The sequence below is a fragment of the Salmo salar genome, chromosome ssa11 (assembly GCF_905237065.1).
Source record: "Salmo salar chromosome ssa11, Ssal_v3.1, whole genome shotgun sequence".
NCBI lineage: Eukaryota > Metazoa > Chordata > Actinopteri > Salmoniformes > Salmonidae > Salmo > Salmo salar.
The window spans coordinates 83,915,181-83,942,268 of record NC_059452.1 but is presented as its reverse complement, the minus strand read 5'-3'; the positions used below and the strand labels follow the sequence as shown (position 1 = coordinate 83,942,268).

At 43.7% G+C, this 27,088-nt stretch overlaps 1 protein-coding gene across 3 annotated transcripts in view; it reads right to left on the bottom strand.

Moving 5' to 3' along the window:
• LOC106563245 (colorectal mutant cancer protein) overlaps window positions 1–27,088 on the bottom strand; it is a 121,954-nt gene that overhangs the window by 81,977 nt on the left and 12,889 nt on the right. Inside the window, exon 1 of one of the 3 annotated variants that reach the window (XM_014128656.2) lies at window positions 21,036–21,842. The exons of the other annotated variants lie outside the window; for them this stretch is intronic. Within the exon in view, the coding sequence (XP_013984131.2) occupies window positions 21,036–21,095 (60 nt within the window). The 5' untranslated portion in view covers window positions 21,096–21,842. Of the gene's footprint in view, window positions 1–21,035; window positions 21,843–27,088 lie in introns of those variants that run through there. 3 annotated transcript variants of the gene reach the window in all.

The window sequence follows — 27,088 nt, the reverse complement described above, 5'->3', positions numbered from 1 at the left end:
GTCCATCACCCAAAGGACATCCAGCCAACTTGACATGACTGTTGGAAGCATTGAAGTCAACATGGGCTAGCATCCTTGTGGAATGCTTTCGACACGTTGTAGTCCATGCCACGATGAATTTAGACTGTTCTGAAGGCAAAAGGGGGTTCAACTCAATATTGGGAAGGTGTTCCTAATGTTTTGTACACTGTGTACATGTCAGGCGGCTCAAGGAAGCAGGAGGGGTGAAGTCAAGCGCAGGAGACACAAGTCCGTGAACACACGTTTAATAGGTATCCACTCTTGTCCAAAAACTAGGTAGGGCAGGGCGACAATACAAAAAGCTCAAAATACCAGCCCGCACACAATGTAGGGACGCAGCCCACAATATACTCTGCAAAACCCACAGGCAGAGGGAAACACCTGTTCCCCAGACGAATCGTCCTGACGTAAAATAATCACACACAAAAAACAAACCTACATAGCAAGACTAAATACACCCCCCCCCCCCCCACGAATGAACTAATACAAAACAGGTGCGTACCTAACCTAGACCTAACCAACAGAAAATGAAACAGAGGATCGGTGGCAGCTAGTGGCGCTCGGCGGCGACGACGACCGCCGAGCGCCGCCCGGGCGAGGAGGGGCGCCACCTTCCGTCGATGTCGTGACAGTACGTTATGATATAAAATAATTCTACATGAAGCAATTTCTTGCCTCTTTTCGTTTAATGTGCTAGGTGCTGTTGCATGAATTTTCTATACCAATTCAATTGCGAGCACAAGTGGGGGGAATAAATGACTCTCGAACTGCATGTTTGAAACCCCTGTCCTAACTGTTAAGGCTCTGATTGTTAGGGTAAAACTGACCCTATATCTGAGTTCAATCAGGAGAGCAATGAATCTCAATACAGAAAAGCTTCAGCGTTAGCATTTTACCAGCAGCCGCAAGGCCACGTTTTTCCACTTGCCCTGAAAAGAACTCTGCGGATTGCTGCAGCTTTGGCAAAATAAAATGTAGAACACAAGGACTGGCTGTAATGTATTAAATTAGTCTCAGCATTGAAGACTTCCCATGTGATCCATTTGTCTCTGTCTTCTGGCCATAACACAAATTAGACAAATTAATCACGTCGACTTCCCTCAGCATGTGGAGCACCAAACTATTTTTGGTAGTAGGCGGCGAGGTGAGAGATTGCTTCCAGCCTCTTTCGGAGCTTCTTTTTGTGGACCCTGACCGGGCAATTCATTGTTCCATTGGTTGAAGTTTTTAACTCTGGCCTGAGGAAGGGTAGCTATGCGACTCTAATGATGATTTGAAAAAAGATGTTTGAAAGGCATGAGCCCTGCTTGTTTTTTTTTTAGCAGGCTGTACACACTTCATTAGTCTCTCATTCACAATTTGACAAGCACTTGATAATGCTTCGGATTTCACGGTGGCCTTCCCTTTGTGGCCGTAATGCACGCTAACAAAATCTCTGCCTTTTGCGGCCAGTGGCCATTGTGCCCTTGGCCTGGAGTGCTGCGTTGTGCCCTTTTACCTAAGCACTGCACGCTCCTTTGTACCTTTCACTCACATGGCTCTCCATCATGTGATCGGGTCTTTCTCACAGTAAAGACAAACACATTAGGGACGCAACTGCGTGCGTCCTAATCCAATTCGGAGATCCATATTGAAGTTATTGGAAGATCTGTCCACATTTACTTTGTCAGCAAGATGAGTAGGCCTAACAAACAGCAAAAGCACTAGCCTATGTCAATCTACTATCCCCCATAGTACAAAATTCAACCTATTCTGTGGGAGAAATAAATATTCCAAACATAGTCTGGGACAGTTGTGGGATGCAATAGATCCCAAATTAATACAACCACGAGCATCAAACTTTTTACGCAACGTGGATGATGCAACAGATCAGAACATTTAGCTTAAAATGTTGATTTAACTATTAGGCTATTTCTTCACATTATAAGCGCGGCAATGCACACATGGCAGTAGGCTATAAGCGTGAATGTTCCATTAGCGGGAAACGCCATTATCAAAAGTAACCGCAAATGCGATTATGCATGTAATGCTTTTAATATAAGGGTATATTTTTATGGTGAAAATTGTCTTCCCCAAATTTGAAACTCACACGCTGCTTATGTATGTCAGTTAGCCTCTAAACCCATCGTAAAGCGGATTAATGTGCTTAATTTTAAGAAGTTATTTGGAGGCTTTAGTTGTGGTATAAACCTTATCAAAACATATAGGCTACATGAGGTGTGCAACTATGATTAGAAAAAGTCGCCCACAAAAAAAGAGGTGTTGTTTCTTATGCTGGGCATCATTCACAAGTGATAGGCTAATATTCTCACCCATCAGACTATTCTTGATTTAATCTTGTCTTTGCATATAATAAATAATATGTGTGAAATTAGTTTTTCTTGAGAATGGAACATTATCATGCACCTGTCTCGAAGCAGTGGCAGCGGGGGAAAAAAACATGTCATCTAAGCACTTGAATGGCTAAAGGAGGACACTTTTCCCGTGGTTCATTTTCATGCCAGCCAGGTAAGCTATACTCCTGTTGTAAAGATATACAATGTGCTTAATATTAGGAAAGTTGAGAAATAAATATAGTAGGCTTAGCCCATAGAAAGCTGATATGATCCTCCTCTTTTTAGTAGAGGCCATCACTCTGTTTTCTCGCGCAATTGCATAGCCTATAGAAATGTTGCGCAACATGAGCTCATGGGCTCTCATTAAGTGTTTGATTAGATTTTCGATTACATTTGCATTGATGTCATAGGGATTAGAGGGACAATAGAGTGCTGAGTACCAGGCAGTTAGCAAGTTTGGTAGGCTACTAATGACCATCAGCAGCATCAGAGCTTGAAGAAGCCTAATTAAACGGTCACGTGAAATTTGACTGCCTTCATGACTCATGACTGACAGTGTGGAGGTAATACAGTCACCGCAACAGCCCTACACATAACAATTCAGACCCTTTACTCAGTACTTTGTTGAAGCACCTTTGGCAGCGACTACAGCCTTGAGTATGATGCGACAAGCTTGACACACCTGTATTTGGGGAGTTTCTCTTATTCTTCTCTGCAGATCCTCTCGAGCTCTGTCAGGTTGTATGGGGAATGTTGCTGCACAGCTATTTTCAGGTCTCTCCAGAGATGTTTGATCAGGTTCAAGTCCCGGCTCTTGCGGGACACTCAAGGACATTCAGAGACTTGTCCCGAAGCCACTCCTGTGTTGTTTTGGCTGTGTGCTTGGGGTCGTTGTCCTGTTGAAAGGTGAACCTTCGCCCCAGACTCAGTGCTCTGGAACAGGTTTTCATCAAGGATCTCGCTGTACTTTGCTCCGTTGCTCCATCTTTCCCTCAATCCTGACTAGTCTCCCAGTTCCTGCCGCTGAACAACATCCCCACAGTATGATGCTGCCACCACCATGCATCACCTTAGGGATGGTCCCAGGTTTCCTCCAGACGTGACGATTGGCATTCAGTCCAAAGTGTTCAATCTTGATTTCATCAGACCAGAGAATTTTGTTTCTCATGGTCTGAGAGTCTTTAGGTGCTTTTTGGCAAACTCCAAGCGGGATGTCATGCCTTTTACCGAGGAGTGGCTTCCGTCTGGCCACTCAAGCCTGATTGGTGGAGTGCTGTAGAGAAGGTTGTCCGTCTGGAAGGTTCTCCCATCTCCACATAGGAACTCTGGAGCTCTGTTAGAGTGACCATTGGGTTCCTTCCTTCCCCAGATCTGTGCCTTGACACAATCCTGTGCTCTGACATGCACTGTCAACTGTGGGACCTTTATATAGACAGGTGTGTGCCTTTCCAAATCATGTCCAATCAATGGAATTCACCACAGGTGGACTCCAATCAAGTTGTAGAAACATCTCAAGGATGATCAATGGAAACAGGATGCACCTGAGCTCAATTTCAAGTCTCATAGCAAAGGGTTTGAATACTTAGGTAAATAAGTATAATATTTCTTTTATACATTTTCAAAAATGTCTAAAAACCTGTTTTTGCTTTGTCATTATGGGGAATTGTGTGTAGATTGCTGAGGATAAAAAATAGTGTTTAAACCATTTTAGAATAAGGCTGTAAAGTAACAAAATGTTGAAAAAGTCAAGGGGTCTGAATACCTTCTGAAGGCACTGTAATGTTAGATATACTCAGTTTAGGTAAACTGTAGGATTGCAAAATTCCAGGAACTTTAATAAATTCCCAAGTTCTCTCGATATCCCGGATACAGGAAGGAATAAGCAGGAAATCCGGTATCCTGCAACCAGGATTTCTGGAAAACCAGGGAATTTTGCAACCCTACAGTGGCATACCTAAGGTAGAATTGTTTTGTTGTTCTTGTTATTTTCCCCAGTATATGGCCTCCTGACAACTCTCTTCACAGGCATGGGCCCTTAGTCAAATTAACTTAACCTACTAGACACCCCTCTGCATTAGAAGTTATTAACATACATCTGCAACCCTGTGCATGTGACTAAATCAAAATCTAATCTAATCTGCAAAACTGATCTAGGATCAAATGGCTTTACTGAGGTATTTCTCATTATGAAAGTGCCAACAGGTTAGCATGTTAGGCTAGGCGGTGTTTTAAAGGCTCTCCTAGTGGTATGTGTCTGTGTGACATTCTGACAGCCTATAGTCACACACATCCTATTTACTTTGATGAAATGTCCGGATGCCACATGGGAAGTGGCCTTCCCTTCTTTCGGCATTCCACCCATATGTCACTTGTCATTTCTCAGGGATTATAATTACCTTAAAAGCATTGGAATTTCCGGAGAAACCCACACACGCCACCCCTCCGACCCTTAATACCTCCACCTCTCCCCAATGCCACCACCCCATCTAGGCACACAGGTTTCTCACAAGGAAATTGTTGTATTGTATCCCTAGGCATACTTTGTATACGAACATACCTGCCAAAACAAATGTTCAATAATTGTTGCTTACCATGACAGCTAGGCTACATTTGCCGTGTTGGGAGTGGGATGGCATAAACACCAGGAATGGTCGTAGAGTGAGTCCCTAAATGAGATTTGAAAGTGTAGCCTTGAGCCCAGGGAGAGCTAACTCCATGCTGATACAGACCCACCAGCCCATGAAAATGCTAATGGTTAGCATGGCTATTCAAATAGAGCCTCACCGTGGAGATGTCATAATAACCATAAAACCCAGCGGTAAAACAGGGAAATGGTTGAAATCGTTTTTCCTCCATTCATTTTTCCCATAGGGGATTTTAGAAACACTTAAAATAAGGGCTGTGTTTCGTGTAGGCTTACCCTGGCGTGACGTTTTGATAACCATGTAAATCTCTCTCGGACAAGGTGACTTTAATCAATATATCCGTCTCTATTTACTGTCAAATTCAAATATGCTAATTAGCATCAAAGTAGATATCATGCACAATTATAAATCCCTGCAAGCTCCTGCACATCATCTCTAGCTGACACATTTGCTAACAGGTATTATATCAATTTAAAACTTTCAGAAGACTTTTCACAGAATTGTCCATTTAAATAAATATAGCCAATTTATTCATTACTACATTTAACTAACGTCTAGAATGTCATTGTAGCATTACAATTTCCCTTCACTGGAACTAAGGGACCTAGCCCGAACCATGAAAATCAGCCCCAGACCATTATTCCTCCTCCACCACACTTTACAGTTGGCACGATGCATTCGGGCAGGTAACATTCTCCTGGTATCCGCCAAACTCAGTTTCCATGGCTGCTCAGCCATGGAAACCCATTTCATGAAGGTCCCAATGAACAGTTCTTGTGGTGACGTTGCTTCCAGAGGCAGTTTGGAACTTGTTAGTGAGTGTTGCAAACGAGTACAGACGAGTTTACACACTACGCGCTTCAGCACTCGGCGGTCCCGTTCTGTGAGCTTGTGTGGCCTACCACTTCGCGGCTTAGCCGTTGTTTCTCCCAGACGTTTCCACTTCACAATAACAGCCCTTACAGTTGACCAGGGCAGCTTTAGAAGGGAAGAAATTTGACGAACTGACTAGTTGGAAAGATGGCATCCTATGACGGTGCCACATTGAACGTCACTGAGCTCTTCAGTAAGGCCATTCTACTGCCAATGTTTGTCTATGGCGATTGCATGGCTGTGTGCTCAATTTTATACACCGGTCAGCAACAGGTGTGACTGAAATAGCCAAATACACTAATTTGAAGGGGTGTCCACATACTTTTGTATATTTTGTGTAGCATTTACAGAATCTCCCAGAAGTGTTCAATTATACTGAACGAAATTATAAAACGCAACATGTAACAATTTCAAAGATTTTACTGAGTTATAGCTCGCATAAGGAAATCAGTTAATTGAAACAAATTCAATAGGCCCTAATCTATGGATATCACATGACTGCGAATACAGATATGCAGCTGTTGGTCACAGACATCTTTAAAACAAAGTAGGGGCATGGATCAGAAAACCAGTATCTGGTGTGAGTGTTGATAGAGTTGATAAGGCTGTTGATTGTGGCCTGTGGAATGTTGTCCCACTCCTCTTCAATAGCAGTGCAAAGTTTCTGGATATTGGTGGGATCTGAAACGCGTGGTGATACACGTCAATCCAGAGCATCCCAAACATGCTCAAGGGGTGACATGTCTCATGAGTATGCAGGCCATGGAAGAGCTGGGACATTTTTAGCTTCCAGGAATTGTGTACAGATACTTGTGACATGGGGCCATGCATTATCATGCTGAAACGCAAGGTGATGGGGGCTGATGAATGGCACGACAATGGACCTCAGGATCTCGTCACAGCAGATTTGCATTCAAATTGCCACGTTGGAGGTGGCTTATGGTAGAGAAATTAACATTAAATTATCTGGAAACAGCTCTGGTGGACATTCCTGCAGTCAGCATGCCAATTACACACACCCTCAAAACTTGAGACATCTGTGGCATTGTGTTGTATGACAAAACTGCACATTGTGGCCTTTTGTCCCCAGCACAAGGTGCACCTGTGTAATGATCATGCTGTTTAAACAGCTTCTTCATATGCCACACCTGTCAGGTGGATTGATTATCTAGGCAAAGGAGAAATGCTCACTAACAGGGATGTAAACAAATGTGTGCACAACATTTGAGAGAAATATTGTGAGTATCGAACATTTCTGGGATCTTTATTTTAGCTCAGGAAACATGGGACCAACACTTTACATGTTGCATTTATATTTTTGTTCCGCGTAGGTGGGAGATCTGTTGAATGAAACACCCACTCACACACACTTTAAACCCCCTATGGCTCCGTTGAGACCCCTCTTTCAAAGTCACTGAGATCTCTTCTTCTAGCCATGGTAGCCAAAATAATGGGCAACTGGGCATTTTTATACATGACCTGAAGCATGATGGGATGTTAATTGCTTAAATAACTCAGGATCCACACCTGTGTGGAAGCACCTGCTTTCAATATACTTTGTATCCTTTATTTTTGCAGTTACATGAACACGGAGTGTACAAAACATGCTCTTTCCATGACAGACTGACCAGGTGAATCCAGGTGAAAGCTAAGATCCCTTATTGAGGTCACTTGTTAAATCCACTTCCAATCAGTCTATATGAAGGGGAGGAGACCATTTTTAAGCCTTGAGACAATAGAGACATTAATTGTTTTTGTATGCCATTCAGAGGGTGAATGGGCAAGACAAAAGATGTAAGTGCCTTTGAACTGGGTATGGTAATAGGTGCCAGGCGCACTGGTTTGAGTGTGTCAAGAACTGCAGCGCTGTTGGGTTTTTCACTCTCAGCAGTTTCCCGTGTGTATCAAGAATGGTCCACCACCCAAAAGACATCCAGCCAACTTGACACAACTGTGAGAAGCATTGGAGTCAACATGGGCCCACATCCCTGTGGAACGCTTTCGACGTGTGAGTCCACGCCCCAACAAATTGAGGCTGTTCTGAGGGTAAGAGGGTGCAACTACATATTAGGAAGGTGTCCCGAATGTTTTGTACACTCAGTGTATATTTGGATATTAAAATACACAATAATGCCAATATTTTTGGTATTTCCCGAAAATTGTTTGCTGTCTGATTTACCTATACTCTCTATAATTCAAAAGCCTTTTTGACAGTTTAATTAATGAATTATAGCATTATTGTTTTACAGAAAGAGCAAACACAGATAAACGCTTTTAGAAGTATTGTCCTTTTATGAAAGATAACCACTGACAAGGGGGATAAGGAAGGACTCTGTGACATCCTACAGGATAAATCTGATGAACAACCAATAACAGGCCATGTCCTAGGGACAAAGACATAGAGATAGGAAATAATCATCTTCATTACCATTCACACAAAGCCCTCCTCATTTAGCCTGTATAATACGAAACAAATCCAGCTTGTGTAGCTTAACGGTGCCGTAAAATAGAAAGATCACTGCAGCAGTTATTAGACGACAGACCTTAACAAAAACAAATTCCTCCATTAAAAACGTGAAAGAAAAACATTTGTTTGACAAAGTACGGCAATAAAACAACTGATGGGCTGAATAAATTAAAACTAGGTAGACTGGTCAAGAAAACGAAGTATGTCTGTCTACCACATCTCTTTAAGGGAAGCAGTCAACCTAACGCACCACCGCTTGTCAGAGACTAGTACTGCTTCACCTCCACCCACTGTCACCCCTCTGAGTGTCTGTGCCCCCTCCCTGCATACATCTGCAGGCTCCTCAGCTGTGAATACCCACATGGTTGGCTGACAGGCATGAACAAACTCACCTTTCATAAACACACACAGACAGCTGTGGAGGAGCCTCATGGGGCCCTCTTCTCCTCCTCTCTCCCACCCTCTTCTGGCCTCTCCTCCCAAATCCTCTCGTTTGTTTCTCTTCCCCAAAGAGGGCCTCCCCTCAGTCTTCTCATTTGCGTCACTGCTCCAACTCCTCTTCTCTGAAACTACTCTTTACCCGTCTTCCCTCCTTTACACACTTTGCTCCTCTGTCTCTTACTTCCTACTGTAAGTCTCACCTCATCCTCTCCTCTTGTCAAAGTCTCTCTTTGTTCTTCTCCTGTCTTTGCTCCTCTTTTCTCCTTACAGGTGCTCCCCCTCTTCCCCTGACCAAGGCACTGTGTGTGTTTCTCCTCCAGGCTGTAGCTGGTCTTCATCTCCTACTCAGAGGTAGCACACGGTCGCCCAGCATGTTTTCACCAACAGAACTACACTACTACTGGGGAACAATGGCCTCAGGGTTCACCCTCCTAAAACTACAATATAAGCTCTCTCCCGGTGGTGTTCTGTCCACTGTGGAGGCTTTACTGTGTGAGTTCCCCCTGAAACAAAGGGCTGCTCTGCTCTCCTCTGTGTGTTTTTTCACCTTTTGTTGTTAGTGTCGCCCTTTCCTTCCTGTCCTGTTAGTCAGTGCAGCTGCCTTCTATTGGACTGAGCACTGAGAACGGTCCCTGGGCACTCTACTAGACTTCTAACCCCCTCCCTTTCCCTCCACAGAGCGAGGAAAAGGCAACACAAACTGAAACACAGCGTGGAGAAAGGAATGCGGAATCAGAGCTGGTGTGTGTGTGTGTGTGTGTGTGTGTGTGTGTGTGTGTGTGTGTGTGTGTGTGTGTGTGTGTGTGTGTGTGTGTGTGTGTGTGTGTGTGTGTATAAAGGGGTAGAGAGACATTAGTGAAGTGGACAGGACAGGCTGTGTCCAGGGTCAAAGGTCAGGAGTGAGTGGCCATGACCTGGAACTCCTACTGGACACAGCAGACACACAGTCTGGACAGAGACCTCTCTTCCTGAGACCACAGATTCCATTAGCAGTGAAGCCTCCACCTTGAAAACAAGTACTTTACTTCATCAAAGTACATAAAGCTCTGAATCACTTATTCCTCCCACAAAAAAACTAAATAGTTTTATTTTAATTTAACCTTTATTTACCTAGGCAAGTCAGTTAAAAACAAATTTGTATTTACAATGACGGCCTACGCCGGCCAAAACCTTATCCGGATGATGCTGGACCAATTGTGCGTCACCCTATGGCACTGCCAATCACGGCAAGTTGTGATACAGCCTGGAATCGAACCAGGGTCTGTAGTGACGGCTCTAGCACTGAGATGCAGTGTCTTAGACCCCTGCGCCACTCGGGATCCCCAAATAATAATAATACTCTGTTTCCCCCAGCAAAACCTCTCTCAGTGCAAAGTATACAAACAAAGTACTACCGTGCTCATTCCTCTCATGAGAAAACAGCAAATAGCACAAGGAGACATTTACACATCCCCTTTCATCAACTTTTACATAAAGCCTAGTCTAGCAGTAGATTTGTAATGGCATAATATATGAGAAATCCTCATTCTGCTAAAGGCCAATTAAGGCAAATATGAATGGTAGCCTTGTTGCCTGAACACGGTTAGATCTCTAGAGGAAAAAACAGAGGTACTTTAAGTGTTCTGTGCTTATAGTCATACCTGAATATACCTGTATTTAAACATGATACAGTGCAAACACTTGCTGGACATGCTGAAGACACAATCACACTAATGAAAAAAACAAGACAATGGACTGACTGTTTCAAAATGACAGCCTTCAAACCATAGACCGGTGGAGAACATAGATATAGATGTGTTATTGTCACATACACCGGATAGGTGCAGTGAAATGTGTTGTTTTACAGGGTCAGCCATAGTAGTACGGTGCCCCTGGAGAAAATTCCTCTTCCAATGCACTGTGGAGGTCAAAATAACAAAACTGTCTACCAAGTCTATTCATAAAAAAAATGTCATTACTTCTACTTGCCAGTATCATTTCATGTGATAAGACAAACATTTTTTTGCTAACATATGATGGGGGTCCCTGAATTTACTGGTATGCCTGGGCGAGGAAACTTTGAAAACCCCTGCTCTAAGCAACAGCTCTCAGCTTGGTCGACCAAGATTGCTTTTATTTTTTTATGTTGCAGAAGACACCCATCTGATTCACGCCTGTCTCAGTGGACTAATCCATTGCGGAGGCCACAGGGATGTCGCAGTCCATCACTCTAAGACAGTGGTTCCCAAACGTTTTATAGTCCCGTACCCCTTCAAACATTCAACCTCCAGCTGCGTACCCCCTCTAGCACCAGGGTCAGCGCACTCTCAAATGTCGTTTTCTGCCAACATTGTAAGCCTGCCACACACACACTATACATTTATTAAACATAAGAATGAGTGTGAGTTTGTCACAATCCGGCTTGTGGGAAGTGACAAAAAGCTCTTATAGGACCAGGGCACAAATAATAATCAATCAATTTACTCTTTATTTAGCCATCTTACATACAGACGTGCTCAAATTTGTTGGTACCCTTACAGCTCATTGAAATAATGCTTCATTCCTCCTGAAAAGTGATGAAATGAAAAGGTATTTTATCGTGTATACTTGCATGCCTTTGGTATTTCATAGAAAAAAGCAAAGAAGCTGTGAAAAGAGATTCATTATTGCTTCTTCTACAAAGATATTCTAGAATGGCCTGGACACACAATATAATAAATAAAATGGATTATAGTGATATTTCAAACTAATTATTTTCTTTAATTAGTATCACACATCTCCAATCTTGTAATCAGTCGGTCAGCCTATTTAAATGGAGAAAAGTAGTCACTGTGCTGTTTGGTATCATTGTGTGCACCACACTGAACATGGGCCAGAGAAAGCAAAGCAGAGATTTGTCTGAGGAGATTAGAAAGAAAATAATAGACAAGCATGGTAAATGTAAAGTCCACAAGACCATCTCCAAGTAGCTTGATGTTCCTGTGACAACAGTTGCAAATATTAAGAACTTTAAGGTCCATGGAACTGTAGCCAACCTCCCTTGGCGCGGCCGCAAGAGGAAAATCGACCCCAGATTGAACAGAAGGATAGTGCGAATGGTAGAAAAAGAACCAAGGATAACTGCCAAAGAGATACAAGCGGAAATAAGGTGAAAGTATGTCAGTTTCTGATCACACCATCTGTCGATTTGTTCATCGGAAATTGTGAATAACTCACCCCAGAAGTGAATGAGAAGGGTGTGCTTGAAAGGATGCACATAACGCTGCAATGTTGGGTTGTATTGGAGAGAGTCTCAGTCTTAAATCATTTCCCACACACAGTCTGTGCCTGTATGTAGTTTTTATGCTAGTGAGGGCTGAGAATCCACTCTCACATAGGTACGTGGTTGCAAAGGGCATCAGTGTCTTAATAGTGTGATTTGCCAAGGCAGGATACTCTGAGCGCAGCCCAATACAGAAATCTGGGAGTGGCTTCTGATTCAATTCAATTTTCACAGAACAGCTTGTTGCAATTTCGACGAGGCTCTCTTGTTCAGATATCGGTAAGTGGACTGGAGGGAGGACATGAAAGGGATAACGAATCCAGTTGTTTGTGTCATCAGTTTCTGGAAAGTACCTGCGTAATTGCGCACCCAACTCACTCAGGTGTTTCGCTATATCACATTTGACATTGTCCGTAAGCTTGAGTTCATTGGCACACACAACAACAAAAAAATCATACAATGATGGAAAGCCCTGTGTGTTGTCCTTGTTAATGCAGACAGAGAAGAGCTCCAACTTCTTAGTCATAGCCTCAATTTTGTCCCGCATTAAATATAGTTGCGGAGAGTCCCTTTAATCCTAGATTCAGATCATTCAGGTGAGAAAAAACATCACCCAGATAGGCCAGTCGTGTGAGAAACTCATCATCATGCAAGCGGTCAGACAGGTGAAAATTATGGTCAGTAAAGAAAACTTTAAGCTCGTCTCTCAATTAAAAAAACGTGTCAATACTTTGCCCCCAGATAACCAGCGCACTTCTGTATGTTGTAAAAGCGTTACATGGTAGCTGCCCATATCATTGCATAGTGCAGAAAAAACATGACAGTTCAGGGGTCTTGCTTTAACAATGTTAACCATTTTCACTGTAGTGTCCAAAACGTCTTTCTAGCTGTCAGGCATTCCCTTGGCAGCAAGAGCCTCTCGGCAGATGCTGCAGTGTACCCAAGTGGCATCGGGAGCAACTGCTTGCACGTGCATTAACACTCCACTATGTCTCCCTGTCATGGCTTTTGCGTAATCAGTACAGATACCAACACATCTTGACCACCAAAGTCCATTTGATGTCACAAAGCTGTCCAGTAATTAAAAAATATCCTCTCCTGTTGTCCTGGTTTCCAGAAGAGGATGTCTTCCTTAATTGACCCCCCATAAACGTAACGGACACATACCAGGTGCTGTGCCAGGCCCGCCACGTCTGCTGACTCATCCAGCTGTAACGAATAGAATTCACTGGCTTGTATGCGAAGCAGTAACTGTTTCAAAACATCTCCTGCCATGTCACTGATGCATCGTGATACAGTGTTGTTTTATGAAGGGTATTGACTGTATAATTTTTTGGGGCCTTTTCCCCCAGCATTGTCCCAGCCATATCCGCGGCAGCAGGAAGAATTAAGTCCTCCACAATAGTATGGGGCTTGCCTGTCCTAGCCACTCGGTAGCTCACCATATAAGACGCTTCTAGCCCCTTCTTATTAATGGTATCTGTTGCTTTTACACATGTCTTACTACTCAAAAGTCGTCTTAATTCTCGCTCAAAAAACTCCCGTGGTTTATTTTTCAAATTTGCGTGTTTTGTTTCTAAATGTCTGCGCAAGAGTGAAGGTTTCATCGAGATGTGAGAAAGTACTGTTGTTTGGTGTTTTCCCGGGTAAGGGGGCAGTAGCTCTTCGGCTGCATCAGATTCACAACTGTCAGTGTCCATGCTAGCTGGGCTAACAACAAATGTAGAATAACTGATGCTAGCATTGGATTTGCCCGTGGAAGCAGAACAACTTGTCGTCGATAGGTGCAGGTGTAGTACTGCTGGTACTACCAGAAGAGCTGGTATGTGTCTCTATGGACGCAGGCCTAACTTTTTTTAACCATTTATCCATTTTCGAGCAAATGGAATGAGCAGCAGCTATGTTTGGCTTCATACGGACCATTAGTGGAATTCCCACGAGAGTGTAACGGTTAATGTGATTGGATGTTAATTATTTGACTAGGCTACATGTATTTGACATTGTGTTGTTATTTCGCTCAACACTAGATGGTTTAATTTTATTTTTGGCAGTGAAACGAGGCTACTCAGGTGAGAAAAAAACATCACCCAAATGTATAGCCCCGTTGGAAAATATAAATGGACTGTTTCAAAATGTGAAGAAAAATGTGAATCACATTTTTATTTGGCGTACCCCCGACGGCATTGCGTACCCCAGTTTAGGAATACCTGTTCTAAGACGTGATACTGAAATTGAATATGGTTATATTATGTAAAAATAAATGGAATATTATTTTATAACAAATTCGCTTTCTCCCGTGTTGGATATGGTCACTGTCCGCGGTTGTGAAACAATCTTCAGTGCGCCATAGAATTGGTGCATTTCTCTATGTTGCTATGTGCATAATGGGATTGAGAACAATATGGCGGAGGCAGCAGCAGCAGCACCAGAGACAATCAGAAAACCATGGCGGCACATTTCAGCATCTGCCCAAACATAGGCTTACGATCTTGAAAGGGCTTGTCAAGATCTGTGAGAGCACGGGGAATCAACTCAATTTCTGCATGCTTGCTCATTCCCTGCTCGTTCCCTCTCACCACCACCGCCCCCCCCCCAAAGGTACTGTTATATAACCCGATCTGAAAACACAAGCACACACAAAGAACAGTCTGCTCAATTACAGAGACTTGTGCCCAGAGATGTACCAAAAAAAATACATCATCATGGCATTTGTTTTTTCACTTTCCTGTTGTCTCAATGAGTAGTATTAGAGGTTTATCCTTTCAAAATATAGCTCTATAAATAGCCATGTTTGTTTTGACTGGGAGGAGAGAGAGAAAGAAGGAGAAAGGCTCAACCCTTGGTTTTGCAGCTTACTGGACTATGAAAGGTGAATTCTCCCTCTCCTCACTCTCAGGCCTCATTTCAAAGTGTCAAATGCTCCAGGTCCATTACATATACATTGGCAGTGGCTCTACCCAGCCTCTCATCTCTGATGGGGGAGAATGGCAGAGAGAATGAGAAAGACAGTGAGAGGGGAAAAGTCAGTGTGAGTGAATTTGAGAGATACAAAAAACGGTGTATTTGTGTAATTATGTTTCTGAATGTGTGTCTCCGAAAGTGTGTGACTTTGTAAATCTAAGTGTGTGTGCGCACGTGCATGGCATACGTGTGTGTGTGTGATTCTCAGTGCTCCTCTCATCGCTCTGAGGCCCAGGTATTTCCCTCTAATTACCTACAAAAGATTTAGAGAAGTGAGTTAGAGGGCTAAATTAATGATTTCAATTAGGCAGCTACAGCTTCAGACTGACGTGGGTCATTAAACAGGGGAAACCTTGGCATACTTCCCTTCTTTCAGCCACGCATTTTCAAATTCATCACAGAAATACAGTATCATCCCGAATCCTTCAGAGTCGTTTAAAGTGGGATATATGACAGAGATGGAATTGAAATGCATTGGCTGAAATGTGTTACTGTAGCTTGTCAGAGTTAGCCTCGTTATTAGTGGCAAGGAGTTGGATAATTAGCAGATTTCTATGGCAATGTACCACAATGTACCAGTGGCTATGTCCATGATTTGTCTTTAACCTAAAGTTAAACTGATGACAGACAGAAGAACAAGAACTGACCATGACTCAATTCTTCAAACATAGTTAAAATTGCTCTCTATGAACATTAACATACGACAACTATAAACGTCTACATGACAAACATAAAAAGCCTATGGCTTTGATTAGTGAGCGGTTTGCTCTGATAAATGTTAAGTATATAAAAACTTGATTCTCCTTTTAAAATTACATGTTGTCTCCTTCAAAGCACTTGTATAATGACAGCTGGATTGACCACAGCACTTTAGGAGCAGCTGCACTGGAAATGCTTTTCCAGGACTAGCTAATAAACACGCTGTGCTTCAAGAGAACATATTGATGATGGTGCATCTAGTGAAAGAAGTGTATACGTTTGTTAGTTGACATTTTTTGTGGTAGTTGATGATAAATAAGTCGTGAAGACCTTTAAAACTTGGGTCTGTATAAGAGCTTACACTAAAAATCAGACTGTTGCTAGTCTGTTGGATGCTGTTGCTTGTTCGAAAGCCATTTGCTTGGTCATCGGAATTTAGAAGTAGGAGATCCCACCGGCTAAGGATGCAAAAGCCTAAACAGCCCTCTCTACGCATTGAGGCCTCTTGCTGTTCAAGACCATGCCCTATTGTTTTGAGAGTGATATTTCAACCACATGATTATGTCCTCCCCCCACAGAACTAGAGCAGGGCCAGTGGTGTGTGTCTGTGCTTCCAAGGATGCCATCGCTTTCTAGAGAGGCTCTAGCCCTCCTCATCATAACATTGTGCCTATGGAGAGAGGTAATGGAGGGCGAGAGATATAGAGAACCACTTAGCGAGTAATTATAAACAAGCACACGGCCATATCTGACTGTGCAGCACGGGAACATTATGCATGCTGCTCGAGCACTATCGCCACGACGACACACCTCTGGTGTGCTGGCGCTGGCTTTCTAAAGGAACGCATGGGTGAGCGCTCTGGAGGTGGAATGGTTATGGGAGAAGGGGAGAAGAACGCTCAATGATTCCCATTTGAGGGGGAGCTTTAGTGATGCTGGTCAGTGGCTTTGCCAAGTGAACCCTAGGGAGGTGAAAGAAACAGTGATCTATACCCAGTGTATATGTTCCATGTAAAAGGAGTAGCTGAGTCCACATGCTCTCTCTCCCCCTCCCTGTAAACGAGTAGACATGATGTATAGCACAATCTCCCCCCGAGCATTTGTGTGATGAATGGTGTATCCCTACATACAGCCTTCTGACATTCGTACAGAGCACTCAACGAGTTAATAACCTCTGTGGTTAGAGACTGCCAGGGTTTAGAAAAACAGTCTGTTACAGTTACTGATGCCTTGGTCAATATATAGGCCTGGAGAGGGCACACTTCGGAGACTGAAGTGTTTCACTATGCAGACTCCATGAGGGAATATAAATCCACATCTACTATCAATAACTCCATTTTTATATCCATGGCATAACACTTTCTGTAGTGTAGTCAGTGCACATTAAGCGCTAAGCAAACTGATGAATAAAATTAAAAGGTAAGCCTAGTCAGGGGTGAAAGTAAGCCCCAACGGCCCAGTACAGTCTCTCTTGGCTAAAAGTACTGACTGCATCAATTATTTTTTATAAGAAACAATGTGTTGAAAATTCCAAATTGTTTGCATAGTCAACTTAGACAGAGCTCTGGCACACACACTTACCCCACCAGACATGCCAACAGGGGTCTTTTCACAGTCTCCAAATCCAGAACAAATTCAAATTCAGTCTTATATAGAGCCCTGATTGTATGGAATTCCCATCTCAGATATCCCCTGTGGCTCAGTTGGTAGAGCATGGTGTTTGCAACGCCAGCATGGTGTGTGCAACACCAGGGTTGTGGGTTCGATTCCCACGGGGGGCCAGTACAAAAAAATGCATGAAATGAAATATATGCATTCACTACTGTAAGTCGCTCTGGATAAGAGTGTCTGCTAAATGACTAAAATGTAAATGTAATATCCAGATGCTTCATAGTGCCAAAAGATGTATTTTTACGCGCAAAACAATTTAGGCAACAGGGATCTTGAACGTCTGTGCCGTAAACAAGAAACTTGATCTTGACATCTCGCCAAATGCATAGCTGGAACCTTGAGCTGGATATCATTTATTTGACACATCTTAGATTTCTTAGTTAAACTTCATTTATAGTTATAAGCAGTGATGTAGCACGCACCCCCACGAATCATAGTCTGTATTTAAAAATACGCTGGTATACGGTATATCGCCCAAGCCTAATCTCAGATTGCTTAAGTGAACAGCAAACCAGGTTTAAAAAAAATAGATAAAGCAACACCTCACGACACAACGCCGTTGTTTGACCAATATATTTTTGTTGTGTATGTACTGATATGTTGGCTGTGTGTGACGTTTTACATTTATGTAGTTCTGTCCTTGAGCTGTTCTTGTCTATTAATATGTTAGCAACAGCTAATGGGGATCCTAATAAAATAGCAAACGTTGCTTCAATCAATATTTTCCCTTCCTTCCCATAATTCATTCAGAAATGTAGAAAAGTCATAAATATGTGACAGCACATTTTATTAAAGACCCTCACTTATACTGAGGGGACCCATCAATAAATATGTGGATAAAGAAATACAGGGCCACGGTTATTCATTCCTACACTGGGTCATTGTTCTGGTTTATGCTACCTACCAGGAGGAGCTCATAAATTCGACCTACAGGCCCCGCTTCGCTTGTGTTTTCCAGTTGAGTAAGTTAGATGACCACTTTAGAGGGGCAGTAAATCCAGGTTGCCTACCAACCGCTGGCTGCACAGGGACTAAGGCTCTACGCTCCTGCAGCCTCCAGTGCTACGCCATCTCTTCCTCCCTGCATCGATTGAGTGCCTCAACCGTTGTTTATGATTCTCTAGAACATCAGCGGCGCAAACGATGACTGAGTCCTACACTTACAATGCTGCGGCCGTTAAGTCAGACAGATCCAGTTTGCTTTCCCTTGCCATAAATTGAAGGTAAAGACGCCCCTAAAACATCTGCCCAGACAAGAAAACATTTTGAGTTGATGTGAGGGGAGTGAGGAAATAAAATGACATGGAAAACACGCTGTCTTTGATCATCTAAGTATAGTTCATCTAATAAGGAAGAGTATGATTTCCCCGATTTAGGTTGGGAGTGGGCGCTCATGCAGGCAGAAATGTGGTTTGCTTTAGATCCTAGTTTGGCTCTAGAGGGAACGTCAGCGTTGTGCTTGAAGTGGCTGGGGGAAATAGCCTAAGCCCCTGAACATTGCTTTACCAGAGCTGCAGGGTTAGTGAGGGGAAGAAGTACAAGTTGACACGTTCATGCATCGTTTTCTCTCCAACCCCTGCTCTGTCCCAAAAGAGCTCTAACACACATTGTTGGTTACGAAAACTGAACTCCTTCTCCCCCTTGAAATTGTCTCCACTGAAATAGCACGTGTCAAACTCATTCCACGGAGGGCCGAATGTCTGCAGGTTTTTGCTCCACCCTTGTACTTGATTGATGAATTAAAAAGGTCAATAATTAGTAAGGCACTCCCCTCACCTGGTTGTCTAGGTCTTAATTGAAATGAAAACGCAAAAACCTGCAGACACTAGGCCCTCCATGGAATGAGTTTGACACCCCTGCTCCGTAGGGTTGAAACATAGATATAGAGAGTCTCTAGACAGGAGTCTGGATACCTGCCTTCTGCTCCCTACATTTGTCTTCTCCAGGCAGCCCTCCCTGGACAGCCAAGATAGAATACCTCAACCTCACCCAAGGTCACTCTGTTTCTAGTCTATACAGCGCCACTCTACGTTTATTTGGCCGATGCTGCCCAGTGCATACTCCCTAGATGTTTATTTGGGTAGCTCTAGTCTGGCCTGGGAGTTAAAACACTAACCATGACTGTCTTTAGTCGGGCTAGAATAGACAATAAAACACTGCTGCAAAGCCCTCTGAGCAAACTGTGACCAAAAAAATGCCAAAGTTTTGTTCTAAACAAATTCCAGCAGCTTTTCAAACAATGTCTTATTCTTTACTCAGAATCCATTCTACAAATGATTAATAACCAATCCCTTCAACGACCAGAATCTAATCGACACCATCAACTACAAATCAAAGTCAAAGTGACACTGAACAGCTCTATTAAGATGACAGGATGCAGCAGTGTGGAAGAGACAGCTGGCTACAACCCCGTTAGACCACAACGCCCTCATCCCAAATTCAACTCATTTGGAGAACTGGAGACTGAGTTGCATTTTGTGTGATTTCTCTGTCTACCTGCTAAGTGTTGTCATATGTTGCTCTGTATGTGTTCCTTATCTGTCCATATTGTCATTTAACGTGTTTTTAAATAACCTGACGAGGGACTGCGGTCGAAAATTTGCCATTTTACTGAAATGTTCATTAAAATATGCACTGTCCCTGCAAAAATAAAGCTAATAAAGTAAAGTAAAAGTGAGGGTCCTCGGGGGACTCGATCCACTCGACAACGTGCTTCTACAAGGAGCCACACTTCCTGTGTCTTCATAAAACAGAAAGCCATTGTGACTCTCTGGGAGTTTTAACAGTTCTCATCTGTAGACGATGTGGGGGTAAAGGCGTCCGCATGCTCCTAGCCAAAACAGTTCGGAAGAGTTTGTGCACATATTAGGACAACATTTTGTGATGTTTTGGACTTTATTTAGTAAGGCTTTTTTCAGCTGTTCAGGCACACCAAAAAAAATTGAGGCCAGCCGAAGTTCAGGAGCCGAAGTCTACACCCTTTTTTCGTTGAGAAATACTGCACCAAACATCTTAGTTAGATGTACTTAGAACTCCTCTGCAAAAACGTCAGTGATTTTTTTTTAACCTTTATTTAACCAGGTAGGCCAGTTGAAAACAAGTTCTCATTTACAACTGCGACCTGGCCAAGATAAAGCAAAGCAGTACAACATGTATGAATGACCGATTTCTTTAGAAAATAGGGTGCTAGTTAGCAAGCAAGCTAATATTTTATTTTCTCTGTGTGGAGCTTTATACACCCGAAGCATTTGATCCAAATTCACTTCCCCCTATCCTCCCCCACTTTGAGAAGTATTTAGCCTAAACCGAATTTCCCCCCCACCAGGATTTAATATGCTGCAGGCAGGGGGGCGGCAGGGAAGAGAGAAGGGGGGTAGAGGACTAGCCCAGATGACTCAGATGTCTGTCAACTCGATGCCTTGAGACTCAGTGAGCTGTGCGCTGCCCACATGGAAGGCAAAAGTGTTTATAGGGGAACGAAAGACAGACTGACAGCTCTGACTGAAACCTTCCAGAAATGACAGCCAACTCGCTTGGGATATAAGAAAGAAGACCTACCTCTTTGCCAAACCTTGAAATAACCTAGAAATGAGTGACAACCAGATTTCACAGAAACCCTAAAAGACATGAGTGACCACTTCCAACCCAAACTTTTTAGTAATAAAGATAACTCATCTTACCTTGCCCCCTTCGATCTGGGATTCACTCCCAAATTTCCCAACTGCTCCAGAAGAGTTCATGATTTTCCCAAACTCTCCAAACAGATTAAGATTGCAGGGCTCGCCCCCTCCTGATGGTGAAGAAGGAGAGACGGACGAAGGGAAGGACGAAAAGGGACGAAAGAAAAAAGCAGTCCCTTAGTTCCTTGTCTTCAGCTGCTTGTCGTCTCCAGTTTCCACTGGCTGCCGTGGCCAGCCATCTTCATTCAGAAAAATACCCTTATTCCACACCGTGATCAGAGTGAACCCACACACAGACCGACCAAAGGTGGAGGTATATACACACACAAACACACTCACACACACCATTCAGAGGTGCACAGTCACAGACACAGGCACATGTTCCATGATCCGTTATCTGTTAAATCAGTAGCGCCCCTGCTGCCCCTCAGGCGAACCATTCCTGAGTGTATCTGAGGAAAACTGCAGGAGTCTCTCCTAGCTGGCTCGCCTTCTCCCTGCCGCTCCCCCTGGTCATCTCCACGCGCTGCCACCACGGCCAGAGTGTGTGTGGAGAGAACTCCCCGGAGCCAGGCTCAGCGTGTGTGTCTAGCAGGGGGCGTTCCCCAGTGTGTCAGCGTCTCTGCATGTTGTGTCAGATTGCAGTTTGCCTGTCGGGTTCCTCCGGACACCCCTCCTCTCTCTGCTACCCCTCTCCGATACAAATTCAAGTTTTAGCAGCGACCCCCTCCCTCACTTCCTCCTATTCCTTAAGTTACTCTGTGCCTTTCCCAGACCATCCAATCGCCGATCTCTCACTTCCTCACTCTAGCTCTCACTGCTTATCCCTCCCTCTCTGCTTGTCCCTCCCTCCCTCCCTCTGCTTGTCCCTCCCTCCTTATCCCTCCCTATCCCTCCCTATCCCTCCCTCTCTGCTCGACCCTCCCTCCCTCTACTTGTCCCTCCCTCCCTCCCTCTCTCTCTCTCTCTCTCTGCTTGTCCCTCCCTCTATGGCTCCACCTCCCTCTATGGCTCCCCCTCCCTCTATGGCTCCATCTCCCTCTATGGCTCCCCCTCCCTCTATGGCTCCATCTCCCTCTATGGCTCCCCGTCCCTCTATGGCTCCCCCTCCCTCTATGGCTCCACCTCCCTCTATGGCTCCACCTCCCTCTATGGCTCCCCCTCCCTCTATGGCTCCATCTCCCTCTATGGCTCCACCTCCCTCTATGGCTCCACCTCCCTCTATGGCTCCACCTCCCTCTATGGCTCCACCTCCCTCTATGGCTCCACCTCCCTCTATGGCTCCACCTCCCTCCAGTTGTAGGAGTTTCTCTCACAGCTTTTGGCAGGTTTTTGTAGCTTACACTCAGACCAGTACTCACACAAAAAAGACTGTCCGACTGCCCCAGCACTAAATGGCCAAAAGGATATGGACACCCCTACAAATTAGTGGATTTGGCTATTTCAGCCACAACTGTTGCTGACAGGTGTATAAAATTAAGCACACAGCCATGCAATCTCCATAAACAAACATTGGCAGTAGAATTGCCTTACTGAAGAGCTCAGTGACTTTCAATGTTGTATGGTCATAGGATGCCACCTTTCCAACAAGTCAGATTGTCAAATTTCTGCTAGAGCTGCCCGGATGAACTGTAAGTGCTGTTTTTGTGGAGACGTCTAGGAGCAATAACGGCTCAGCCGCAAAGTGGTAGGCAACACAAGCTCACAGAATGGGACTGCCTAGCGCTGAAGTGCGTAGCTTGTAAAAATCGTCTATCATCGGTTGCAACACTGACTACCGAGTTCCAAACTGCCTCTAGATGCAACGTCACCACAATAACTGCTTGTCAGGAGCTTCATTAAATGAGTTTCCATGGCCGAGCAGCTGTACACAACCGCAATGCCAAGCGTCAGCTGGAGTGGTGTAAAGCTCGCCCGCCATTTGACTCTAAAGCAGTGGAAACGCATTCACTGGAGTGATGAATTACTCTTCACCATCTGGCAGTCCGATGGACAAATCTGAGTTTGGCAGATGCCAGGAGAACGCTACCTGCCCCCAATGTATAGTGCCAACTGTAAAGTTTGGTGGAGGAGGAATAATGGTCTGGGTCTGTTTTTCATGGTTCGGGCTAGGCCCCTTAGTTCCAGTGAAGGGAAATCTTAACGCTACAGCATACAATGACATTCTAGACGATTCTGTGCTTCAACTTTGTGGCAACAGTTTGGGGAGGCCCTTTCCTGCGAGCCTGGCCTAATTGGCCAACATCAGGGCCCGACCCCCCTAATGCTCGTGGCTGAATGGAAGCAAGTCCCCGCAGCAATGTTCCAACATCTAGTGGAAAGCCTTCCCAAACGAGTGGAGGCTGTTATACCAGCAAAAGGGGCCGACCTCCATATTAATGTCCATGATTTTAGAACGAGATGTTCGACAAGCAAGTGTCTATATACTTTTGGCCATGTAGTGTATGTTCAACAGAGTGCATCCAGTCTCCCCCCCCCTCTTTTCCTCCATGAAGCTCTAGAAATTACACTGTTCCAGAACATTCCCCTCATCTCTTCTCTGAGGCTGTTCAAGCTATTAAAGTGCACTTCTAACATTGTGGCTCCTTTCGTATCTTAATTTTAGTGTGTAAGGCGCACTAGTAGACCAGTTCATTAGCGGCTCGTTCAGGCCTCATTAAATATGAACAGATTGGAAGCACTTTATTAATATATTGATGACCAGTGTTTAGAGCAACCAGTAATGCATATTTGACTACTTGGTTCAATGATGGATGATAATCTAACCTATCTGAATTAGTCTAAATTGACAAGGGGAAAGGCAGTCACTTAAGGATTTTTTTAATTGGTAGAACGACCACCTCTTGCCCACCGCTTTGAATGGAAAAAAAGAATCAACAGCTCCCCCTAGGGCTGGGCGATATGGCCAAAATCTCATATCCCGATATAGGTAATTTCATGTCACGATAACGATACATATCACGATGTAGCACATTTTCTGTAATAAATAAATAGTTTATATAAAATGACTACATGTTAAAGACCTACTTCTTATTACATTTTGAATTATACTCAACAAATAAAAGGTACTTACTCATATTTGATTATTTCTCCTTTTATTTAGAACCTTTGTGCAACTTTTCAATTAAGCATGTAACAAAATATAAAATATGAATGTATAAAATCTAAAAAAGGTAAATAGAAAACACTTCAACTATAGTTGCAAACAAAATAAATATAGCCCTAAAATAAATAAATATATCGTTGTATGGTCATAGGATGCCACCTTTCCAACAAGTCAGATTGTCAAATTTCTGCTAGAGCTGCCCGGGTCAACTGTAAGTGCTGTTTTTGTGGAGACGTCTATGAGCAATAACGGCTCAGCCGCAAAGTGGTAGGCAACACAAGCTCACAGAATGGGACTACCTAGCGCTGAAGTGCGTAGCTTGTAAAAATCGTCTATCCTCGGTTGCAACACTGACTACCGAGTTCCAAACTGCCTCTAGATGCAACGTCACCACAATAACTGCTTGTCAGGAGCTTCATTAAATGAGTTTCCATGGCCGAGCAGCTGTACACATATATATATATTTTGGGAGCTTGCCTGTTTTGCATGTTATTTTTGCATTAATACGTATCACATCAATTTGCATTTGGTACCTATTTGGTACTTTGGGTCGAGTGTATAGCACCAACTCCCGAAACCCCCATTTCTCGACCGTGGAAATTGGGGCCATGCCGTTACAACTTACATCTGCAAAGACAGCTGTTATCTCCTTCCATCTTGGTGATTTTTTGCCATATGGTGTGGTGCGGGCAAAAGCCTCTTGCAACGTCTGAGTCGGGGGTTTATTTTGAGCACTCAACTGTACTTTTTGGGGTCTCATCCGTAGACTCTCTCCGTACTGTTTCACGTGATTCTTGCGTAGGTGGTAAAAGAGGTTAGTGGTGTTTGAGCCTGTTGTCGGGACCGGCCTGCGACATATTTTGCAGAAGACGGTTTTATGGTCTGAGTCAGACTTTTCATACCCAAACCAAGTCCATGTGACCAAAGTAGCCACTCTTTTAGGTACGAGCTCCGTGTCTCTGTCATGTTCACTCTCCTCCATGTTTGTTTGTGTTGCAAATATCCTTCCACACGGCACATGTGGGAGAACGCAAAGCGACGTCCAATTGACGAAAAAAATTGCCGTAAACAGTGTGATTTGAGACACAACGAAATAAACGATAGAACATAATATGAAACAACAGAAAAACGTCTATCGTCACACGATATATATATATCGTCATACCGCCCAGCCCTAGCTCCCCCTATTGATATTGGTTGGATGTTTTAAATGACATGTGATGTGGCAGGAAGCCACAATAAAGGAACAACCAAGGTGCCAAGGAGACCACATAGCAGAGTAGCATACACACACACACGCACAAAGATGTGGATGGACACAGCAGGAGCGTCAGGAGAATCACAATAATCTAATTTAGACGTGCTCACACACAGCAGGGGTGTTAGGAAGCACTTGGATGATCCTGACCTTTCAGCTCAGCTACAAATCACGCTGCTCCCCAAGCTGGACACTGCTCATCAGCATGCAAACACACAAAAACAGAATGAAGAGGGGAAACACACACACACACTGGCATATTCCCCTAATTGGAACTCTCCCTTACTTGCCATGCAAATTAGAAAATGAACCAACAATAATTTAAACTCACAATGCCCTGATCACTGAATTCAAAGTCAATAGTAATACTTCAAAGCAAGGCAGTATAAATACTTAAAACTGTCATCATTTAGCACAAAGCTTCACCACAGCATCAAACAGAAATTCATATTTCATTGCAAATGTTATAAATTCCCAGGCTAATGTCCTCCCATTTATTTCACTAGGGGGTCAAAAAAGAACTGTGCTCAAACCACTTCCATGTTGATATTCTAAGAGGACGATATTTAAATAAAATGGAAAGAATTCAAACAGCATGAGACAAATTGGGAAGATGAGCTGTAGCAGGAGACAAAACGATAAACTCTGCACTCAGAGTATATCAGAGGTACTGCTGGGCTAGGTTTAGACAGAACTGCTCTCTCTAGCTCTGCCAAAAGACCTGCATGTATGATTCATGAAGCGGTACATTGGGAGCTGGTTTACTTTCTAATTGAGAGACTCAAAGAAATGGTATGGAGTGTGTAGTCTAGTCCGTCTCCCTCTCTCGCTGCCCAGTGACAATTAAATGAGAACAATGATATGGAGAATAGACCCCTTCTTTCCTCAAAATGTTCTCTTTTTCCTGAGAAGTTTTCTAGGCAGATAGAAATAATGTGTTCACATAATGGCACTTGGCTGTTACTAGTGCAGATCCAACAGGTTAGCAGTGGAAGAAAGCTCACATACCAATCACTACACAACATGGAAATACAATCTCCCAGAACAATGTAAAGCAATATAGTACAGCATGTAGGTAGACAATTTAAATGTTTTATTTTATTTAACCTTTATTTAACTAGGCAAGTCAGTTAAGAACAAATTCTTATTTACAAATGACGGCCTACCCCGGCCAAACCCTAACCCAGACAACGTTGGGCCAATTGTGCGCCGCCCTATGGGACTCCCAATCACGGCCGGTTGTGATACAGCCTGGAATCGAACCAGGGTCTGTAGTAACGCCTTGAGCACTGAGATGCAGTGCCTTAGACCGCTGCGCCACTCGGGAGCCCCAAAATACATGTATGTAATAAAATATGCCCAAACAGAAAGCGATTCTCCAACCAGACTAAAATGAGAGCCATCCCTGAAGATAGATTGCATGTTACTCATCCAATCTACACAGCAGTATAAAACAGCCAACATCCTCTCCCCTCGCCCACATAGATATCCAAGACCCACTGCCTATGCAGTGGTCTCTGGTCTGGTCTCTAGCTACATCCACTCCAACCTGGCAACCCAGCTCTATGCTACAGGGCTGACATGACCTAGAGACTTTCCCCACAAAAATACCATCTATCTCTTTCATCCTCCTGTCCCGTCACCTCTTAAGCTTTACTTACCTCATCACTAACACACAGTCCCCTCAAC